Genomic DNA, 22,900 nt, shown 5'->3' on the forward strand with positions numbered 1-22,900 from the left:
AAACTGTACACACTTTTCAGGGGGGCAGATAATGTTTCCTGCTAACATTAGCACATAAACACGCCCCGTCTTTTTAATCTCAATGTGTCATACAAGAAAAAAGGACAGAAACCAGTCTAATTGGGTATTTTTTTATTTTTGTTTTATCATTTCACTTGCATACAACAGAATCTCTCATTGGTTTCTACGTTGTTAATGTTTGTGGACTGCACATCTGGTTGGTTCATGTTTGAGTGACCATTAGATCTTTTTTACTCTTTAAAAGGTTTAAAAATGGGGTCCAATGCCTAATTAGATGAATTTTCATTCCCTTTATATATTCTGAAAAAAACTCAGACAAATAATCTCCTTCTTAAGAGTTCTTCAACCATATTCCAAATATGCTGTTTCTGTCTCGTCATGTTTTTTCCTGACATTTATTTACTGTAAGAGGTGTGCTTGTCTTTGTGAAAATATATAAAAATATGTCTTTTTTTAAGATTCAAAATGTATATAGGGTTTACAGTTTTTGTTCAGCAAATCTCGTTGCCCAGCTTGGAAGACTGAGAGCATAAATAACACAGGAGAGAAGAACAGGAGTTGAGACACAGCAACACATGGGAGGAATCACTTTATGATGATTCAGTGCATTTCTATAGACCTCTACAAGCCTAAGTGAATGCATTTGTATCAAGAGAAAAGTTGGAAAAAAAGAAAAAAAAAAGAAGAAAATGGGGCTTTGTAGATTAGACAAAACTACAAACTGATAACTGACAAAAAACCCCATGCCCAAATGACTTCTTTTAATGGGTTACACATTGTCACAACATATGTTAGCCAGCATTGAAGTGCATTCATTAAAAATTAAGTGCAAGTACAGATTTTTGATGCATTCAATTGATTTGAATTTATCTGCACCCCCCCCCCCCCCCAAAAAAAAATAATTAACATAAGTAAATCAGTCTACAGTGGGGCCTCTGTAAAGGAAAACCACTACAGTTGTTTTCTAACCTAAGAGATGCATGTTTGTTTCCTCATTTTAAGCTTTTACGTTATCTTTCAGCCACAATTTCTCGGAGTGATATTTACCTGCCATCCAGTGTTACTTCGCTATTTTGATCCTTTTTCTAACATGCTCTCTGTCTGAATTCTCAGTAGTTTCTCAGTTTGCAACTATAAAGCCAGCAGAAGTGCAAAGTCCATGAGAAGCACTACTTTAGTGCAATAGTTTCACGTCTGGTAACCTTGACACCTAGAGCTGGCTACCTCTGCATAGAGACGGAGTAGAGTTTCTGTCAGAGCCCCTTTTATTACTGAGGGAAGGGCTATTTTTTGTAGTCTAACACCAGAGCCTGGATAACATCATTTTTTGAGGTAATAAAAATAAGAACAGCATGAAGTTATCCTTTAAAATGCATTGTCCCCAGTAAGTCAGATTCTGTCATCAGAATTTGGATAATACTTATTGAAACCATAAGGCTTTACAGTAAATGCAACTTGGCCATATGATGGCAAAAGTCTTGAGCGGAGGCATTCCCCGTTTGGACTCTAGCTGCTCTCAGAGGAAGTGGGTGGTGCTGTGGACGATGACCTCCTCCGTGACACCGACTGCGAGCGCTCAGGGCTGTGTTTGTCGTAAGGCTGAAGCTGCACCTCCAGAAAGTCCCTGTGCTGCTGGTTGATGACCTGGCTGATGAGTCCAGGAAGAGCTTGCAAGTTAGTCAGTAGGGTCTCCAGCTTTGTTTCCAACAAGGCAATCCTTTTTTCCATGTCCTCCCCTCTCTCGTTCAAGTCTGACACCATGTCATACATGATGTTCTGTGTCTGCAATGGGAGGAAGAAACACCCTTGATTCTATTCATTTTTCAACCTGTTTTTCATGTATAACTAGTAACCTGTGAAATATAATGTACAAGGATATCAATACACTGTAACATTTATTTTGCATGTATTCAAGTTTGCAGTTTTTGGTCTTTCTGTAAAAAAAAGAAAGAAAAAATAGAGAGGTCATTCAGAACAAATATACTTTCTTAATTCATTTAATTCCAGGATGCAGATTGCACTTAAAAAAGTACCTGAAAAAACAAACTGAATTTAAGGCGATTAACATAGCTGAAATGATATCAATGTAGAATGCAAACATTTTAGATTTTACACATTGCAAATATTAGATTTCAAGGGTTATCAAATTAGGTATGTCTATTTAAAGAAAAGCAAAAGGTGAAAAATGTTGACCTGAAAATAAATTCTAGATTTAAAAAAAATCACAAAATATAACTGCTGTCAAATGAATTTAAAACATTTCTGAAAAGAACAAAGAAACAAATGGGATAGACAGGATTTGAGTTTGTGTTACTCAGATAATTTTCAGTTTTATACACTCTTTTTCTTTAGGAATCAGCTTTTTATCTCAAATGTTGAATAATCTTAAATTAAGACACATGGTTTATTTACACCCATTTTACCCTTGTTAATGCACTTCCCTGATATGTTCCTCTTCGAGCTGTGGGGACATCCACTGGTTTAAATAGGGACTGCAGTAAATGAATACTCCTCAAAGGAGGGTTAAACAAGTCAAAGGGATGCTCCCAACTGTTTGTTTGTTTTAGCCAATCCCTTGCTGAAAAGTTTAGGCAACATTTTGACTGAAAAAAAAGTAGCAATTGAATTTACATATTAATTTTCAACATCTTTGGTAGGAAATGCAATGCAAATATGGTCACTGTATTGTTAGAAGGAAACCTGAAGAGAATAAAATAAAAAAAAGTTAAACACGCTGTTAATAACATTGCTGAAATGTTGCTCATGGCTGGTGCCATTATCACAGAACCCCTGAATGTCCAATTTTATAGAGAGTTTGCAAGTAATCTCATTTTAGTGCTAACCAAAGTATGAACTTTTTTTGGGCTTAAGGATAAAGAAAAAATATGGTCTCTTTTCGCTCTTTTTGCAGTTTGTTCCTCTTTCGAGCTTTTAGGCATCTATATTCATCAGATGTAGAAAAAACATATATTTAACATTTTGCACATGCCTTAGGAGTAAATCTGTCAGAGGATGGTATCTGAGGCATTATTCACTGTAAGCCCTATAATCCTTGGCAAGCCGGAGGCAATGTCATCTATCACTTACCGTGTCCTCTTCTGATATAAGGCAGGGATAATGAAATAGGTTGTTCATCTATTGCAGCGTTGGCTAAACATTGACACTTCTGTCAGTAACAACAGCTTTACTTTTTAAATTACATTTTTGAATCCATAAATACTTCTAGTGCAAAGATTGAAGCTCTGAACTTTTTCAGATTTTTCCACCTTACAGGCACAAATGTAAATCAGTTTCAATCAGGGTGTATGCCTGTGTAAATTCTCATTCATCCGGGTCATGGCAGTCACAAACAGGCTAAAATTAGAAGGCAACCAGACTTTTGCTCAGTTTTTGAAGATGTTTTGAAACTACATAAGCACTCCCATTATGATTCAAAAGAACATTCACATAGAGCATGCACAACAAAAGGCTCAAACAATCCGGAAGAACAAAGGGCAGCTCTTTGATTAGCATCTGACATGAAATGTGCTCAGGAGGATGGAATTTAGCGCTCCAGTTAGAGATTGCTCTGGTCTGAGCCAAAAGAATGAACAAAGACTCCTGGATAGGTGTGAAAACTTCCTAAAAAACTGGGCGGAGGTCTGGTTGCCTTCCAATTTAAGCCTGTTTGTGGTAATCAGGTTTTATATTACTGGTCATCACAGAATAATGTATAAGTGTGAGGTATATGGAGAAGGATATACAATATCAAATAAAAATATAAATAAATAACTTGCATGCTTTGTATTCATATTCCCAAATCAATATAAAAACACTGCTTCAGGATTGTTATATTGGTTACATGTCTCTGTTAGGCCTCTATTAGTTATATATTCTACCAAAATACAATTTTTGTCACTTCTATGAAAATTAAAACATAGATGTGCTTTGATCTTAGTATTTCATTACAGTTTGGCTCCATTTTAAATGTTTTGCTTATTGAAGACAAACCATTAGTCAACTCTTTCTCCTACTTTTCTCTTTTCCAATTGTTGTGTAATTATTTTTATCCATCTACCTCTAAACTTTGATAAACTTTCCTGGTTAGAGTTCAGGGGTAGATGGATAAGGACGATTTTTGTCTTCTAAAGAAGATTTGTCCAAATATTGTGTGCCCAGATCTTTTTGGCTTCCCTTTAACTGTTTTTTTTTTTATTGATAACATAAAATCTAAGTAAGTCAACAAGTGTGCCTATACTTTGACAAATATCAAAATAATAATAAATAATATATAATTAAATATTTCAGGATGAATAATCAGATCACAGTGTGTTTTTCTTCTCAGGTTAAGAGTTTTTGCTTTGTCAGGCTGGCACCCGGCCTACTGTCCTCCAGAGGGTGGTCCATTTGTGGTTAGTGATTCTAAAGGTGAACAAAATGAAAATTATGCTGGAAATAAAAAGAAAGCTTATTATATATATTTTTAGAGGACATGTCCCTGGAATAATACCTCTATCGGTAAAATGAAGAGGGTTTATTTTGTCATACCCAGACAATCTCAGGTAAGTGCCGCTAAAACAGAACATAGATGTGAAGCCTGTCTGTTTATTTGACACCTGTAGACTTTGTCTACACACCAACTAACTTAGTGAGTGAAAAAGCATGCATTGAGCCCACTCACAGGAGTTAAACAAAGCTAATTTACAGTGTAATAGTCTATCTTACCTTAGCAAGGTCCACTAGTGAGTTTGCTTGGTCATTCAGCTTGCGTTGCTCCATTTTAACACTTCTCAATCTGAACACAAGACCATTCAGAACCCGGTAAAACAAACGCTATAAGGAATTTCTAGGTTGTGCACACACAGGGGCATACACACGGAGAGCACTCCTGGGACATGCACAGGATGTGTGTAGAGAATGAAGGGATTGGAGGGAAGTAAAGAAAGGAGGAGAAGGCAGGGCAATCTGTCTGAACTGCATGCAATTCGGAAGGAGGCCACGGAGAGGGGAGAGCAAGATCAAGCTCTGCATTTTTGACCAATGTTTTACCATACAAAGGATGGAAGGAGGTTTCAGAGTTTCTATGTTCTGTAAAATCCACACATTTCAAGTCTAGGCTGGTATTCGGCTTGTTAAAATACAGGGAATGTATTTTATCTGTTTCTTTCTGCATAAATCAATGCTACCTACAGTATGGATGGGAACAGTTGACATCAAGTTTAATCTATATTCTATCCTTCCATTTGACGTTTTTTGAGTTCTTACAACTAATAACCATAATTTTTGCACATTTTATTGCAATTTTATGAGATAAACTAACATTAAATAGAGCATAATTTTAAACTGGAGTAAAAAAATTTTAGTTTTCAAATTTTATCAAACCCCCACAAGTTAATACTGAGTTTATTTCAACATTATTAAGAACAGCTATTTGTAAAGGCCCAAATGTGTAATGCTGTTCTTTTCTGATGGGAGAACCTTCTTCAATGAATTATGTTTTTCTCTTCTCTAACACAATCAGCCTTAAAAGCTTATAAAATTAATACCTTTCTTTAAAGAAAATAGTTTTTACTGTTGTTACTGTCCTATTACATGTCATACATTAAGAATGCACTCGTATGGGGACAGTTTGTCGTGTCCAGAGATCCTCCTACCTGAGTAGTTCATATTAGCAGCTCCTCCTAATAATTGCTGTCCTTCACTGGCCTGTCAGAGGTTGTCTTGGTAGGTTTGCAGTTGTCACTTATTATAAATCCTCAGATAATACATTGAATGGTACTTCATGAAATGTTGACACCTTAGAATATTAACCTTAGAATATAACTCTAACCTGCTTTATACCACAACGTATATAAGCTTATCATTAATATTTTTATAAACTTGACAAAACTGTAGTCTGTTTGGTTATGAACTGGTTGCACTAGATTTTAATTTTCGGGCATCAAATTATTTGGATTGAATACAAATCTAAATCACACGTTTGAGATTCTTATTAGAAAAGAGCGTAAAAAAATAAGCCCTGTTTGTGTGTATTCTTTGCAATTGTGCACAAGTTTTTGTGAGCAGATCAAATAAAATCCTGATAAAATGTACTGCATATTATGTTGTAAGATAAAATTTGACATAATTAAAAGAAATCAGTTTTTTGCATTGCTTTGTAATGTTTACCTTTTTTATTGCAATTCATTTCAAACAATTCCCTTTTTGGAAACGTTTCAGTATTAACTTAGAAAACCTCAAACATGCTCAAAAACTGACATATTGTTTTGGAATAAGATGCTTAGCTTTGGTTTTGATATTTCTCTTGTGAAACATAAACTGCAACCTTAGCAATTTTTTTTTTACTTTAGGGAAAAACAAATTCTAAAATGAGGAAAGTTAATTTATTCATTGGAGAGATATAATCTGAGGAATTGCATTGCCTATTTAATTAGGTCCCTGAAGTCTCCTTTCCCTTATTTTCTCAGGGGGTTCAAAATCTGCAATTTTCTAATGCAGTATTTCAACTAAACATGGATTCAAGGCAATAATTCCTCTAAACCACAATAAGCACTTATGATTTTACTTTCCAGATGTAAAGTCCATCTATGGAATATATATAAAAATATCTTTCAAGAATAAAATGGTGCACAAAAGGTCTGATGGTCAGCTGAAATCTTTCCAGGTTTTGCATTGCAGTGCAGTCTAATTATCTTCTGATAGACATTATGTGTAGCAAACATGATACGTTTGACCAGCAGAGGGCGCCACAGGAGTCATAAAGACAAACACAATGTTGTTAACGTCCTGAGAAATAAGTCCAGAAGCATTCATCCTATTGCTTTAATCATTAAGAAAATAAATGAAACAAGGAGGGAGGTGGTCAATAAAGTCCAGATGGATATGATTTTTTTGGTGTAAAATAGAATTTTACATTTGACAAAAACAAAATAGCTTAAGGTCAGAATGATGAAATGTTAAATTCAGTCTTTTTTTCCCTCCAGCTCGGTCAATCAGTCCTCTTAGGACATTCTCCCCTTTCCAACCAGCACTCTAAATCTGCTTGCTATTCATCAGGGGAAATCGGCTATGCTCAGCTTTTCAACGCCACACTAAATCTTTCAAGGCAATCCCAGTTAGTGCTGCTGCCCTGGCTCTCTTTATCTCTAATTTCTAAGGAAAGACATTTGACCAGAATTTCCAAAGCATGATGGAAAATGACGGAAAAGAACACACATTTCTTCACTTGTGTAGATTATAAATGTATATCTTGATTGGAGGCCATTGTTTTCTGTCCTCTATATGAATAAAAAGTATTGTTTGGGACAATTGAGAATGCATTTTGATAGAGAGATGCACATTACTGTAGAAAAAAAACATTTAAATATTTTTATTTTTAATAGAGCTTCCACGCAAGCAGACATCTATTAAAAAGTTCCTATTTAACACTGCCCCAGTTTTTCCAAAGGTCTTTTATTTTGCTGCTTTTTCACACATGCTCTGTCTACTTGTAACTGAGCATCTCACAACTGTGGTACAGAAAGAAATTGATGTTAAAAAATACATTTTCAAAATATACTAATAGTAGAGAGTCTGCAAGTTAAGTTTTATAAACTAAAAAAAAAAAAAAAAACCCTGAAAAGCCCTGCAACAGGAAATGACAAATGTACCAACCATTCTTTGGAAAATGCTTTGTTTCAGACTTTGAGGACTTTAGGAAATTACTTTTTTTTCTTTTGGTGATATAAAAAAATTAAATAAATAAAAATCACAAGTGGAGAATTTGCAGTTAGTGATTCAAAATTTCCTATACAGTATTATTAACACCTGTAAAATCCTCCTAGATAAGTTTAATATGACAATTTTCTATTTTGTTTTTTAAAAAAACTGTCTCATCTAAAAAGATGGTGGTGATGTAAACTCATTATTTCATCTCCGTTAGCCTGCTTCCTGTTTAATCCAGGCTGTCGCTGTTAACAGTGTCATGCTGGTAGTCACAGTCACATTCCCTTTGACACAAATGGGATTGCTTTGCATTCGACCTTCTTCACAGGTCACTCTCTGTTTCTCCAGTTCAATGATCTCTGAACTAACAAGCACTCGCTATGGTGCTTCCTGCTATGATCCCCACTTCAACCTTGAGGATGAGAATGATGGTAATGCTTTGGGGGGTGGAGTTGGAAGGGAGCATAATGTTGTACAGCCACACTTGAGTTCTAAGCTGTTATGGCCTAGAACGTATGTCATTCGTTTGTAAACTGACCATGTCTGATCCAAACGACCTCAACAGCATTTACACCATTTATGCTGCAAACGCTCCTAATTACCCTTGCATGACTGATGAATATCCTTGTTGCTGTGCTGTTTAACAGCCTGGATATATGCCACTGAGTCATCAAAAAGAAATGAGAGGAAAATGCAGCTGCAAATGCGCAATAATGGTTCCACTCGCCGAAAGATGACCCCTCCCAGCCTTACTCTATATGAGGACAACTGCTCCGCTGCATGTAGAAAGTATTTAAAGGATGTCGTGAATTATAAAACAACAGGCCTGCCTGTATGGGGGAGCACTAACTGTCATCCTTCGGTATGTGAAAGCACAGTTGATTGGAGTTTAATCAGCAGCTTTCTGATTAAAGGTCAAAGGCTCATCACATCCATGCAGAAATGGAAAGAAAAACACCCTCCATCACTGATAAGTGAAATTCATGGATATGTGGTTGTGGCCAGTATAGAAAGTATCTTAAAAAGATATTTTTTTGTTGTGTTTTCAATTATGTTTACCATAAATTTTACCCAATAAAATCTTCTGAAGCAAGTTAAGGAACTTGAAAACTTAATGATTCGATGCAAAAGGCATCTTTTTAAAAGCATGAATTTCACTTATCAAACGAGGGAGTGCCATATTTTAGTAGCATCATCGGGTTCAAGGACAAGCTCTCGTTGGCATGCACACAACAGGTCTCTATCTACATTAAAGGCGAAGACTTACTTTCGAGCTCTATTGCATTGTGTCGACACACAGGAAAAAAAGGGAACATGAAGTAGACAAATGAATTTTTACAACATTAGATTAACATATTCAGATGAAATAAAAAAAATATGACACTATAGGTTTGGCTGAGCAACTCTTAGGATCTCACTCTAACCTCTGAGTTGATGATTATTGACATGAATGTCATTTCAATTTCAAGCTTTCAATAATGTATTTGAAGAGTATTTTTCTCAAGTTCAAAGGTGTGTACCACAAAGAAACCTTAATTAACTTTAAAAACAAGAATTTGTTTTGAGTTTGAATTTATTCGGGATTTTCTCAAAACTCCACATGGTCAAAATTACATTTAGAGGCTCAAATATGACCATACACAATCATGCTTTTTTAACCATCAATGGATCTATTTAAATTAAATATTTTGTCGGCAAGCATGGACCTTAAACAGCCCCTTAGCAATATCTTACTACCACCATTCATCTTATTTTGTTCAGGAGTTCAACCTACAGCTGCAGTGATAAAATAAAATCATGTCAAACTATAGGAAAATGTATACAGATAATGAGATACAATATAATAATAGGCTATATGGAAATTAACAAGACCTAAGAAAACTAAGTATTATGTATACTATAATTCATTATTTGTCAGGTTGAGTGGAGGTTTTTAGAGGACCCTATTGCAGAGACGGAAGCTGAGGTGGTTTTTTGCAGATTTAATAACAAAAAAAGGTGGCAACTGAAGCAAAAATCCAAAAAATACAAGAATACAGAAGAACAGAAAAAACATCAGGGAAAACTCACATGAAGGGCAAAGAAATTACAGGGAACCAGCAAAAAGTAAATGATCTAAAGGAGTATACATGGGAGACAGAAAGAATGGGAGGAGAAATTGACGAAGTAGACGAGTAACAGGTGTGGAAAGAAGAAACTAGAAGGGAGCTAGGGGAAAGAGACTGACACAAGAGGGCAACAGAGGGTAAACAAGAAATGCATAGGAACTCAAAAATAACTAGAACAACACAAGATTGAAGTAAAACCAATGAAAACTTAATGAAGAAATCTTAAACAGAACCAAAATAAAGACATTGTTAAGTATTATCACTGTTCAGTATTATACTATGCATTTTGATCATTATTAATATTATTATTATTAAGGGTGATATTGTGATAATGAGGATTAAGGTCTATAGTAAAAACGTTGTTTGATTTCGATTTAGAAAAAAAAGAAAAGTTTTCATTGAGTATTATCAATAATCAATAAACTTTTATTGCGGACTATACACATATTAGGTTTCTTATTAAGTGGTTTGTTGTTATGAAGTAAAATGTATTGTGTCAATATTTTATGTAAAATCCCAGGGATTGGTACATTTAAGTTGTGTATTACTAAAGGGTTTTGGACCTTTCCAAACATAAGACCCACGTGTGTCAAGTTCTCCAATGTCTTCCAGAGAACCCATCTTGATAGAGGGCATGTGAAGACAGATCCAGACAAGATTGAGGCAATTCCCAATTGGCCAACTCCCTCAAATCGCAAGCAGCTACAACATTTTTAGAATTTGCCAACTTCTACCGGAGTTTCATGAAAAACTACAATCAAAAGGGCTTTTTTGGAGCTCAAGACAAAGTTTGCCAATGCCCTGATTCTGTTTCACCCAGATCCAGAAAAATAGCCCATGAAGTTGATGCCTTTGATTTAGGGGTGGTTAAAGTCCTTTCTCAAATTTCCTCTGACAATGATAAACTTTGTCCATGTGCCTTCTTTTCCTGCTATTTGTCTCAAGCAGGACTATGATGTGGGTGATGGAGAGCTCTTAGCCATAAAAAATGTCTTTTGAAGAGTGTCACCTCTGGTTGAAAAGTTCAACATCCTGTTATTGTGGGGACGGACCACAAGAATTTGTCCTATCTCCAAGAAGAAAAATGTCTGAAATAGGGGTGTAAATAATAATCGTTCTGTATCGATGCATCGATCCAAAAGCCGACGATCCGATGCATCGACACGTCCGCAAGATAATCGATTCATGTTTTTTTTTTTCCTCCGGTCTATTTTTATCCATTTGCTCCTGGGCGTAATTCTACCTCCCGTGCTGCGGTGGCGCTAAACCTATTTTGCCCTCCTACCTCGCTTCCTGGTTATACTCTTACAGCAGTGTGTTACAGTAAGCTTGACACAGACATTTTTAAATTATGCTCAATATTGAAGCGTGGTCTGTGCTACACACTGTGGGTCTAGATACGGCCGAGGCGGCGAGGAAGTGGGGGCGAGTTTAGTCCGACGACGGAGGGACATGAGGGCCAAAAAGAGCGGAGATCTAGGCGGAAAAAGGGTCCCAGTGTTCTTGCCATATCTAGCAGGTCAAACTTCACGAGTTGTTTTCCGCAATTTCGGTCATAAAAACAAAACAAGCCGGCCTCCTGTCTGCGGCACTGTTTGTGGTCAGCTACAATTTGGGAGAGGAGCAGCGGAGCGTCTCTCAAGGGGGCGGGGATGTCGACACTCTGGAGCCGAGGTATTGAATTGAACTCATTGCACTGATTTTCTGCAGTATTTTTTAATGCAACATTTCTACTTCTGTTATTTGCTGCTGTTTCTAAAAAAAAAATGCATAAAGATATTACAGCTTTCATTGATTTATTTCAAACTTGAAACTTTGTTTAGCCTGTAAGGTGTAAAAAAAATAAAAAAAAATAAAAGTTTTTAACCAATTAATCGATTAATCGAATCGTGGTGTATTCTTGAGTATCGAAAATAATCGAATCGTTGGGTCAGGAAATCGATACTGAATCGAATCGCCATGATGGATGTGATTTACACCCCTAGTCTGAAACCTAGAAAATCACATTGTTCTCTATTCTTTTCCCATTTTAACTTCGTCATCTCTTTCCATCCAGGCTCTAAAAACACGAAACCTGATGCCTTGTCTAGGCAATATTCCAGTTACCAGGAACCCAATATCTTAACAGTCATTCAACCTTCCTGCCTTGTGAGAAATAAAGAATCAATCCTTGAAGGCTTAACGGTCTGAACCGCAAGATGGCACTGGAACTCCGAACCAGGTATATGTTCCTGCTTCCATTAGGTCCCACCTTATTCACTGGGCCTGCATGATAAAATTCTCCTGCTATCCTGGAATCAACCGAACTCTCACACGCCTTAGACGGAATTTCTGGTAGCCTTCAATATATAAGGATGTTAAAAACTAAGTTCTAGCTTGTCCAATGTGTGTCAGCAACAAAGCTAGTCACCAGTTTTATCTACACAGTCTGGAATGAGTTTTGTACTTCTTTTGGGGCCAAGACTGCTCTCAGTTCAGGTTTTCATCCCAAAATATTTTTTTGGTCAATCCAAATGCATGAACTTTAAGATGTTTGTAAGTTTTCCTATAGCAAAGTTTTCTTATAAAATTAGACAGGTTACATTTACAATAACTAATCTAGAAGGAGAAACCACAAGGCTTTCCAACAAAAGAAACACTTAATCAACACGGGCATGGCTGTAGCATTATCATGCGACAGGGATGTTTCTCTGTGGATTTTACTAGTTGCACAAAGTGTTCATATATAAATAAGTCTAAAACAGGATTTTCTTTTTTAAACTTAACCTCAAATTAACAACTAGATCGATTAAACTAAGATTAGAATGGATGATTCAATCAGTAAATGTTTGGATTAAGCAGGCAAACATTACTTTTCTAGAACAAACGGCTAAAGGATCATGCTTACACAGTTTGTTAAGAGTCTTTTCTCCTAGCACTGATGCAGGGTTTTTGTACATATTTCAGCCTGGATGCACAACTTCGACCCTGTTTGGGTTAGAGAAAAGCTATGTCAAAAACAACAACTCATCCATCTGAGTTGTTTTTTTTTAAACTGTATATTTGTTTATAATTTCATTGCTTCACTTTAAAAAAAATGGAAGAGTATTATCAGAAAATGTATACAGCATCCATGTCAATAACCCACAAATGTAATATTCTCACCTCAGCTGTCTTTATCCTAAAAACAAAGCCTCTTTATTTAATATTTCGACAACTTCTGGTGCAGCTGTGCTCATACCCTGAATCCCTGAATTTTAACCCCCAATGCTAATCTTGTTATATTCACAGAAGAGTAAATTAAATCAACCATCTTGATTATATTTACACTATTAGAAACATTCCTGAAGCAATATGGGACAGAGGCAGTGCCAAAAAGTGTCTATGTCATTTAGCAGCAGTTTACAGCTCTTTCCTTTAATTGATGAGAAAATTAGGAGAAAGAAAATCTATGACAGCTGCTTTATCAATAGTAACTTTTTGATGCATCTTTTCGCTAGTTATCTCAAACAAGAATTTCCCTAATACTGTAGGACACAAAACATATAGACTACAGATTGTTTCAAACACTAATATAACCTTTTGAACCCTCTAAATCAGACTAAAGAGGGAAAATATACTATAAGATCAATATGGACAATATTCTCGCCCAGCTGTGTGCTGGATGTAATCTTTTCCCCAATGGATTTAGTTTATTATAAATTAAGCTGCCACTCTGGGCAACTCCCTTTATAGGACTAACCAACCCTAAGACCATAGAACAGGAAATGGACACAAGACCCTGTCTATTCTGCAGCAAACTGCCTTTATATTAACATAGAGAATAAGATATAATCAACCATAAATGTTGCTGATCTGGATGCAAGTTATAGCAGGAGAATTAGCAGCAAGCATTCTGTGTGACTTCGCCTCCCTGTCTCATAATAATGTCTCCTGATATCTTTAAAGCAGAAATGCATTTTCATAATATCCATGGACAAATTAAAGCTGCACATGGGACACTATAGATGTTCATAAGCACAAAGTCAAACCACAGAAAGAAAACAAATGTGCTCAACAAAAACGTTTTGAAATGTTATGCTATATACTAACTAGATTGCTACAGTTATTTTTTTCGTGATAAAGCTCTGCGCTGATTTCCAGCGGCCACAGATAAAGGACACAGAGCAGAAGTGTCGGTGAGCACTGTAGCGTGAGGAAAAACAACAGCGAGGTGAGGCTAAAATCGATACTGTTTTGGAGTAACTTTGAAGTCCTTGGGGAGCCACTAAAGGACTAGCTGACAGGTAGGTGCCGGACCGGCCACCAGAGAAGCAGAAACACCAATGTGTCAGCCCTGAGGTCAGCCTGACATCTGACGCACAGAGAAAGAGATACACGAGAGTCAATCTGGCAGCACAGGGCCAGCAAGAGACGAATCAATAACAGCTCAAACACCACAATATACTAAGGTAAACCAAGTTTCATGTTTCCTTCATAATGAGCATTCATACTAATGAAATGTAACAGCTGTATTAAATTACAAGCATGATTAAAACCAGCACATTGACATATTTTTGGCATGCTATGTGTGAAAAGCAGCACTCTTGACTGATATGAGCACATGTATGTTTGCTACAGGTGTCAAACAATTCAGATTTCAGGTTTTTGATCATTTTAATTAACATCCTATCATATAATGAATTAATTTATGGATGCGGAACCTACTGGTGAATGGCTTGAAGGAATTTTCTCTGATGCTTTCTGACTCTTGCGTGGTCCATCTTCCTCACCAGTTTGGTGTTTTTGTAGATGAGCCACGTCTCCCTGAGAACATTCGCAGCTGTGTTTTTTACCTGTAAATGCAAAAATACAGCAAGGATTAAAACCAAAGGAGTGGAGGAAAAAAAAACAGTATTTTGAATGAAGAATACTGGCATACCCTTTTTGTTAACTGGGTATCCATCATGAAATTGTGAACATGTTTTTCAGCTTTGGTTAATTCCAGTTTCTTTGCCACAACAGCTACCACCAAGGCAGTGCAGCCAGCACCCTAAAAGAACACAGGTAAGATGGCTGGATAAAATTGTTCACCTCATTTTGTGGAAAAGAAATGAGAGACCTGATGACAAGTCACAGCTGACACATTATCTCCTAAATTTATATCCAGGGCCATTATATGCCCTCATGATTACAAATCCCTCGATGTGTCCCCCCAAATTGGTCTTCTGACCACATCGGATTCGTTAGATAAAACTATTATACTGTCAACACCTGTGGCTGGTTCCTCTAGCTGTTTAAATGTTACTCTATACAAAGTATGTGGAGAGATTAGGTTACTCTCCTGTTAAAAAAGTGTTTATGTGAGGCAGACATCATATTACTTAAAATCCTTAGACTTGGCTGAAGACGTAACTCTCTGGTAAAACTCAACTAGGCATATAAGTCACTGAGGTATAGCAATAATGCTGCTATAGGGTTGGACAGATGGAGGACACAAACTACTTTTTTCGGTTTTCTCTACTTATAAAGCTTTTGGTGCAGTCATTGCTTTAATAATAATAAGTTTAAGGGTCTTACTCAGGGAACCAGAGTGGCGTTCAGTTTCAGTTTAACTCAGAACCCAAGCGCAAGGCTCTAACCACTAGGCCACAACTCCCCTTATTTACTCTGCCTTTGCTCCGTTTTCTTTTTTTTTTTTTCTTGGACTGAGCCACTGACAGAGCTATAGCTGACATTAACTATGTAATCACTTTTCTATTCCAAATAAAGTTTTATTTGCTTATTGCTTTCATGTTTCATTGTGTCTCTTTCTTGTATACAGTCGCTGAAAGAGCTAAGTAGATGGCATGTAGGTGGTTTTAGATCTTATACCTTATACTAATTTGGGTTAATAAGCAAATAGATATGGACCTGTTTGCCTCGTAAACTGTGTTGCGATTACATTTGTTCAATACAGCTGTCCAATGGAAATAGACAAAATTGAGTTTAATAAGGTTTTATGATTCTCACTTTCCTCCCAGAAAAAAAGTAAAAACGGCATATTTAAATTATGAGAAAATTATTCATAAAAAATCACCATAAAGGGTATAACCATCCAATGTACACTAACCATGATGCCCGTTAGGAGGCAGACTCCTTTTCCACAGTATGTGTGAGGGACCATATCCCCATAACCAATGGTCAGAAACGTGATTGAGATCAACCACATGGCTCCAAGAAAATTGCTGGTTATGTCCTGGTTATCATGATACCTGTGAAAACAATAAAAGTTTTAAGTTACACCTAATATTTTACTTTGATCTTTAGCTTTTGAAGATTTCAAAGATAGTTATTGTGTTGCTCAGTCTGTTATATTTAAATCAGTCTCTTCTGTTGCTCGGAAACAATGAGCAGAGAAGTGATTAGTCTATTTTTATGGTTCTATCTATGTTTGGGGCTGTGAAGTACAGTCCAAGGTTGAAAAACTGATCCAGGCACCTCTCGCAAGCTCTCACTGTCCATGCAGCGATGATCCAGAGCGAGATGGTGAAGACCAGCAACACAGTGCCAGGACAAATGGTCATGAGGGTCTTCATCACAAAGCGAGTATTGAAGTTGATCTTGTTGAGGGCACCGATGCTCCGGGAAGAGGCATCAGTAAAGAGCTTGCTGTGGAGCAGCATGACCCGAGCGATGAGATACAGCCTCAGAAACATTGGGATGGACAGGATGATGTCCACATCCGCATCCGTCTTTGATGGGACGTAGGAGTATGCCAAACGGGCCGTCCAGGTGAAGGTGTAGTTCCCTGGGATGGGGTGTATGGCACACACCAGGATTTCCAGGCAGATGAAGAAGATGCGCTCATATGTCATGGCTATCCTCCAGTCATCGGCTCCATTGTCTACCATAAAAAGCTGTAAATAAAGCAGGAAAAATGGAAGTGATGAAGCCTTGAAGGCCGATAATTTCAAGTAGACTTGAATTAAAAAAACATATTTTGATGTTGCTAAACTAAATATTAATGTAGGTCAATAGAAAAAAATAACTAAATTTAAGCAAAGGTACAGAACATTGTGTTTTTCAATCTGGTGATGTTAATAAAGGACAATTTAACTACAGTAATTTCACATACATGGACAGAAATAGAACAACAGAACAACAGAAAAACAGTAGCTAAACTCATTTGCAATAAATAGACAGAAAAATGACAGAAAAATGCAATAGACAGAAACATGTCTGCTGTCTCCTCTATATAAGTAAGTTGCTGTCATTTGCAATTATTTCATCTGAGTTATAATACCAAAAACAGTTGAATATTTAGTTGCAAAGGTATTTCACAATTTTATTCATTGTAAAGATGGCAGCCTTAAATTGTACTATGCTGGAATTCACTAAGAGAAGGACTATATATATATCATATAAAAACACTGGAAGATATTTGTCCTTGATTTTAAACATCTGGCCCAATACCCTATTGAAACACTTTAATTTATAGATTTGAATAGGAAATTGGATATTTTTGGCAGTTTAGGTAGGTACTTTGACATGTATTGAGCAGCATTCAGAGAAATTGTTATTTGACAAGAATATTATGAAGATTTATGATCCAACATTTCCAAGCAACATTATTTTAACATTCATGTATTCAATATCTGCTTTTAGACTTTCAATGGACATAAGTTGAATGGGTACTTTTGTTCAAACTCCCAATCAAATGGATCTTTGGCTGTGTGTACGTTTCGCATTTTTGACCTTAGCTCTACCCAGCAAAGCTACAGATATTCAATCTTTTCATATACTTCACTAATCGACCCTGATTAACTGATGAAAAACGAAGGGATACTAGATACTCCTAAGCGTTGATTGGGATATTTCTTCTATAAGAACATTGCTTTTGTTAAGATAAACTAATATGTCAAATAGTTAAAAGTAATCACAAAATCTCACTTAAAGATTCAGGCAAATTAAGGGAATGTCTTTCTCTTTCCATCTCCAGCTCATCTAAACAAAAGCTCTAACACCTAATGCTTCATTTGCGGCATGCTGTAAATGTTTTCAAACTAAATACATCTCTCTGATTAGAACATCTGCCACCTGTGCATTAGCATAAGATTTTGATCGCCTGGCCGCTCTGACCAGAAGGCAGACAGTTTCACAGGAGAGTTAATGTGAATGGATTTCAGTGGCTATCATTACTCTTCTCCTCCCTGTCCTCTGTCATATATTGCAGCTCCATCCCATGGTCACCTCTACTACAGCTAAAACCTCATCTTTATCTTTTTCGATCCAATGTACTGTGATCTTCCGCAATGGCTGCCATCACTTCTGCTTACACATGATCCTTTACCACACTCATGGGTGTGGACAGACTGTCTCAATCTTTCTCGTCTTAGGGAGGTTTCTGTTTTCTGGTTTGGGTTGCAAATCAAGTGCTATCGAGCCATATTAACTTCCCCCTCTCTCTCTCTCACAACGCTGATGTTCCTCCACAGCTGCTCTCGCTCCATTCACTTAATCATGTCAAGGTCCTTTGACTGCACCAGCCGTCACAAGCAGCAGTAGATATTTCAAAAAAATGTTGCCGTCAGCAAATATAAGTGAACATTTCAGGCGTCAGTTTTTTTTCTGAGTGGACAGCCTTCTAAAAAATAAAAAGAAAATCACTATACAAGTACATTTCATCATAAACCCGCCCAATATGTGTGGTTGTGATATGCACATGCAGTAAAATCTTTCTGCTTACACAGTAACATAGCTAGAGGCAAAATTGTGCAAAGGTTGGCTGAACTTTAAGCGCAACCTTAATAAAGCTTCACAGCCTGAACGAAATCTTAAGCTACAGAATTTGAAGTGAGTTGGGGGAATTACTGATTTTTTTGGCATACTCATGGATCCCATGTCAGATTTATCTTTTCACATTTATTTTCCATGAAGTCTTTCTACATATCTAATCAAGCCAACTCACAAAAAAACATTCAATTAAATGCAACACAATTTAATTCAGTTTCACCGTTAAATGTGCAGCATTAAGTTTCAAAATAAAAGCTTTTTTGGACAAATTTATGTAATGCATGTACATTGCTGTCAAGTTTGATCATTTGCACAATTTTATCTGTACTAAAAACAGAGAACATCAGATGTTTATTGACTATATATATATATATATATATATATATATATATATATATATATATATATATATATATATATATATATATATATATATATGAAAGCAAAATGCTGCAAGGTCTCTTGAAAATAATAAGAATATTTAAATAATTACGGCCCACTTTTTACGGCCCACAATTGCTTTAAAGCGAAGCGACACCCAGAGCAGCAGGTTAAGACTTTTGGTGTTAGGATTGGGTAAACAGTCACTGACTGCATAATATTTTACCAGCAAGCACAACTTTCTGTGTGATATACGCTGGTATTAATGCTTGGACCTTTGCCCAAAAGATTGGGTAAAATAATAATGCATCTAAGTACATGATGTGCAGTTGGATAAACACTGAGGGAATTTTGTTTAATTCTATTTTCCATTTTCATTAAGCAAAATCTGTTATTGCGTTTTATTGTTTAAACAATTTTATTACAGCAAAACATTTAATTGTATCCTCTAATTGATTTAGATATATTATCCCTTCATTGAGCATAAAAATGCTCTACAGTAATTTCTGTTGCATGATTGATAACAGCACTTACTTAAAGTGACTTACTGTCATTCATGCTTTTATCTCCTCTAGATCAGGCCATGAAACACTTTATAAGCAGTTGGGAGCCGCAAAGCTTTCACTTACTGCAATGTCTTCATAATGCAGGAGTCAGCTTTCCAACATCTCTTCATTAGCACTCAGGATTTAACCAAATCATAGCACAGACCTTCAAACCCCATAGTGTACTTAACTGCCTTTTAGACTATTTGCCACAATATGGGCATATACGTTTTTCAGACAGGAAACCAATTATTTGATATTATTTATCTATTATGAAGATATTACACAAAACAATACAAAAAACCTAAAAACTGGGAAAAAAGCAAAATTCCAACTTTTGCAAAATCCCTAAGATGATAAAAGAATTCTAGAAAATCTTGGATATGGGATTTCCACGTCCTGATCAAAAATAACACCAAGGTTTTTTACTTTATTAACTAATAATAATTTAATCTCACCAGATGAAGTCATTTTCTAATTATCTTTCTCAAAGATTGGTCCAAAGACAACAACTTCTGTTTTGTCTGCTTTCAGAAGCAGAAGGATTAGAGTCATTCAGGTTTTTACGTCTTCAAGATATGCCTGTAGTCTAATGGGTTAGTGTTATGATCTTTGCGCTTGTGGCTGGCTTAATTTCTCATTCTATTCACCTGTTTAACTCTGCCTGGTTGCTCATTACCGCTGATCTGATCCACCCGTTTCCAGCTCCTATTTATGATGCCTGTTTACCAGCCATCGGAGCAAGATTATTCGAGGCCTAGTGTGATACGTTTCTAGCGCACCCTGCATTGTTTTTTGACTACCTGATCCTAACCTGTTTTTGGCACTGGATTCCTGAGTTTTGGTCTGCCCCTGATTTGGTCTGTTTCTGCCTGTCTCCTGTTCTCGGACTGCTTTTTCTACTCTGCCTGATGGCAAACTTGGATCTGTCCCCTGACACCTGCTTGGATAATCCCCTTTGTACCTTTACATCTCTCTGATCTTCTGGTATGGACTCCTGCTTTGTTACCTGCTCTGGATTCTACCTCCGGACTCTCCTGCTCTAAGCATCAGCTGGCTTCCGCTCTAAAGGCTGCTCTACTCTGCTCCTGGAACACTCTGGGCGGTTCCCGCCACATGTAGTGGAGAAGTCATCCCACTGACTCCCACTCTTTCCTCTGGACACGGACTGAACTTATAACCAGTTAGTGATTCACATGCTCATTATAGTTCCCCGTTTGAGCCTAGTGATCACTTACCTAAGTGTCTGTCTCTACAGAGAACCCAGCAAGCCGGTCCCAGCTAACACCTCATATTATCCAGAGCTTTCAATAAAGCGTCTTCCCTTTAAACTAACCAGTTCTTTCTGCCTGAATTCTGGGTCAAATGGTCTGAGCCTTGTCAGTTCAGTTCCTCAGGATTCAGGGACAGATAAAGCTGAGTATCATCAGGATAACAATGGAAATTAATCTCATGCTGTGTAATAATTCTACGAATTGGGAGCAAATATATAGTAATATATATAAGAGAATTAGCCCTACCAAACAGGGAACAAGGATAGGTTAATAATTTCTAAAGTGTAGGTGGAAATCCGAGGGAATACTTCCTTAAATAAGGAACTGGATCAAACACACAAGTTGAAGGTTTAGATGAAGATAATAATTTTGTCAACTCTGAAAGTTCACCTGGATCAAAACAGTTCAAACACAGTTCAGGTTCTATATTTATGTCCATTTTTTTTTTTTTTTTATGTCCAATTAACCTCACCATTCAGAGATAAACACATCATATCTAGCGGTGCCATGATCTTATTTTTAATGCAATAACTCTTATTTATAAAGAATCAAATAAAATCATTAACACTAAGAGCAGGGGAAACGGACTGTTCAACAGAGCTATGCCTCTTTGTGAGTTTGTTAAATTCAAAATCATTCCTATTCTCCTCTATTAATGAAGAGAAATATTCTGCTCTTGTCTCACAAAAGGTAATTCTATACTGCAGTAAACTGTTTTTCTAGATCAAATAGTTTCTGTAGACACATAGAGCACCGTTTTCTCTCCAGTTTACTAGAATTGTTCTTCGCTGTAAACAGCTCTGTATTAAACCAAGGAGCTAAGCCTCCTATTAATACAGTTCTTCTTTTTCAAAGGGGTTACATTGTCTAAAGCAGTGCATAGAGAAGAAGTAACCCCATCAACAAAATCAGAAAGTTGTAAAGGGGAATAAATTAAATGGTTACCCTCTGCCGTTTTGTTCAGAGATACAGAGGAGATACAAAGTGCAACAGATTCTTTAAAATTTATAACTGCATTATCTTTTAACGTTCTGCTAAAGTGAAAACTTCTTTTGGGTGAGGAGAAGTAAGTTTGAAGGTAACTAAAAAGTGATCAGATAAAAAAGAGTTATGAGGAAATACTGTTATTCACAGCCAGTGCCATATGGCAGCACAAGGTCCAAAGTATAAAGATGAGAATGTGTGGGACTATGGAGATTAAATATTTTTAACATCCTTCCATTTCCCAGATCAGCTAATGCTAATAATTACCTAATTAGCATCACCTGGTTTTCAAACTGTTCATGAATCCCACCAGCTGTTAAAAAGCGTTTGAATGATTTAAAATTCTGCAAATTGATAAGGGCACTTAAGCAAAATCGTCAGCAGTCACCATAATAAGTGCTGTCTGAATAGGGCTGGCAGTAAGGAAGTAGAACAGGAAGCAAGATGCTTCCTATCACTTATTCCTTTAGCACAGGGACCTCCCGATGCTCCTATCCAGTGCATAGGAACTATGCAGTTGGCCAGAATTCTTTGCATAATAGCAACCTATAGGCATAGACCATCTCACGGAGTTAAACAAAAAAACATTATTTCTTCAAGTGTACTATGTCTTACACATGCATCTTCATAAGTTTTGTCTTTAATAATGGAGTGCTACATTAATGTACCTTATGCTTTTTGTAGTTCTTTTTAGAAGTATATATTCCTCCTTTGACAAGCGTCATCTGTTGTGTAATGACGTCTATAAGGCTAAAGGCTGTCCAAATTAGGCACAGCAATCTTAAGTTCCTTTCCTACCAATGAAAGTGTTCTGTTGAATCTGTGAGAGGTAAAGGATTAGGAATTGGGAACAATCAAAAATCAAGCTCTTAGTCTTTTCTCCTCGCCACATTCACTGGTTCTCTGCAGTCTCTTCTCTAACCTCTTCTTTTTTGTTCCTAACCTTTATTTTTAATTTTGGAAATTGGACTCTATTCATTTCAACATGTGACTTTGAATCTTAGTAGACTTCAGCAGCACAATGCTGAGGATTTCATAGTGTTTGGAACAGGTGTAGTGAAGGAACCACATCTGAAACAAGCAGGACCCAGGTTGGAGATCCCTGCTTCACAAAACTGAGACATAATAGATAAAGAAAATAAAAATATTTTTTTCTTTTGTTTATGTATTT

The 22,900-nt window shown here is 36.6% G+C and overlaps 1 protein-coding gene across 4 annotated transcripts in view; it reads right to left on the reverse strand.

Moving 5' to 3' along the window:
- Window positions 1–115: 115 nt before the first annotated feature.
- kcnn2 (potassium calcium-activated channel subfamily N member 2) overlaps window positions 116–22,900 on the reverse strand; it is a 39,377-nt gene continuing 16,592 nt past the window's right edge. The window contains exons 3-9 of one of the 4 annotated variants that reach the window (XM_038267690.1): window positions 16,251–16,669; window positions 15,883–16,024; window positions 14,713–14,823; window positions 14,499–14,626; window positions 8,972–8,980; window positions 4,726–4,795; window positions 116–1,803 (exon numbers count right to left, since the gene is read on the reverse strand). In XM_038267690.1, the coding sequence (XP_038123618.1) occupies window positions 1,528–1,803; window positions 4,726–4,795; window positions 8,972–8,980; window positions 14,499–14,626; window positions 14,713–14,823; window positions 15,883–16,024; window positions 16,251–16,669 (1,155 nt within the window). In that variant the 3' untranslated portion in view covers window positions 116–1,527. Of the gene's footprint in view, window positions 1,804–4,725; window positions 4,796–8,971; window positions 8,981–14,498; window positions 14,627–14,709; window positions 14,824–15,882; window positions 16,025–16,250; window positions 16,670–22,900 lie in introns of all 4 variants that reach the window. The other 3 variants (XR_005279165.1, XM_038267691.1, XM_038267692.1) reach the window with 3 other exon arrangements.

Source organism: Cyprinodon tularosa, unplaced genomic scaffold (genome assembly GCF_016077235.1).
Source record: "Cyprinodon tularosa strain WSP-4 unplaced genomic scaffold, ASM1607723v1 ctg680, whole genome shotgun sequence".
Classification (NCBI taxonomy): Eukaryota; Metazoa; Chordata; class Actinopteri; order Cyprinodontiformes; family Cyprinodontidae; genus Cyprinodon; species Cyprinodon tularosa.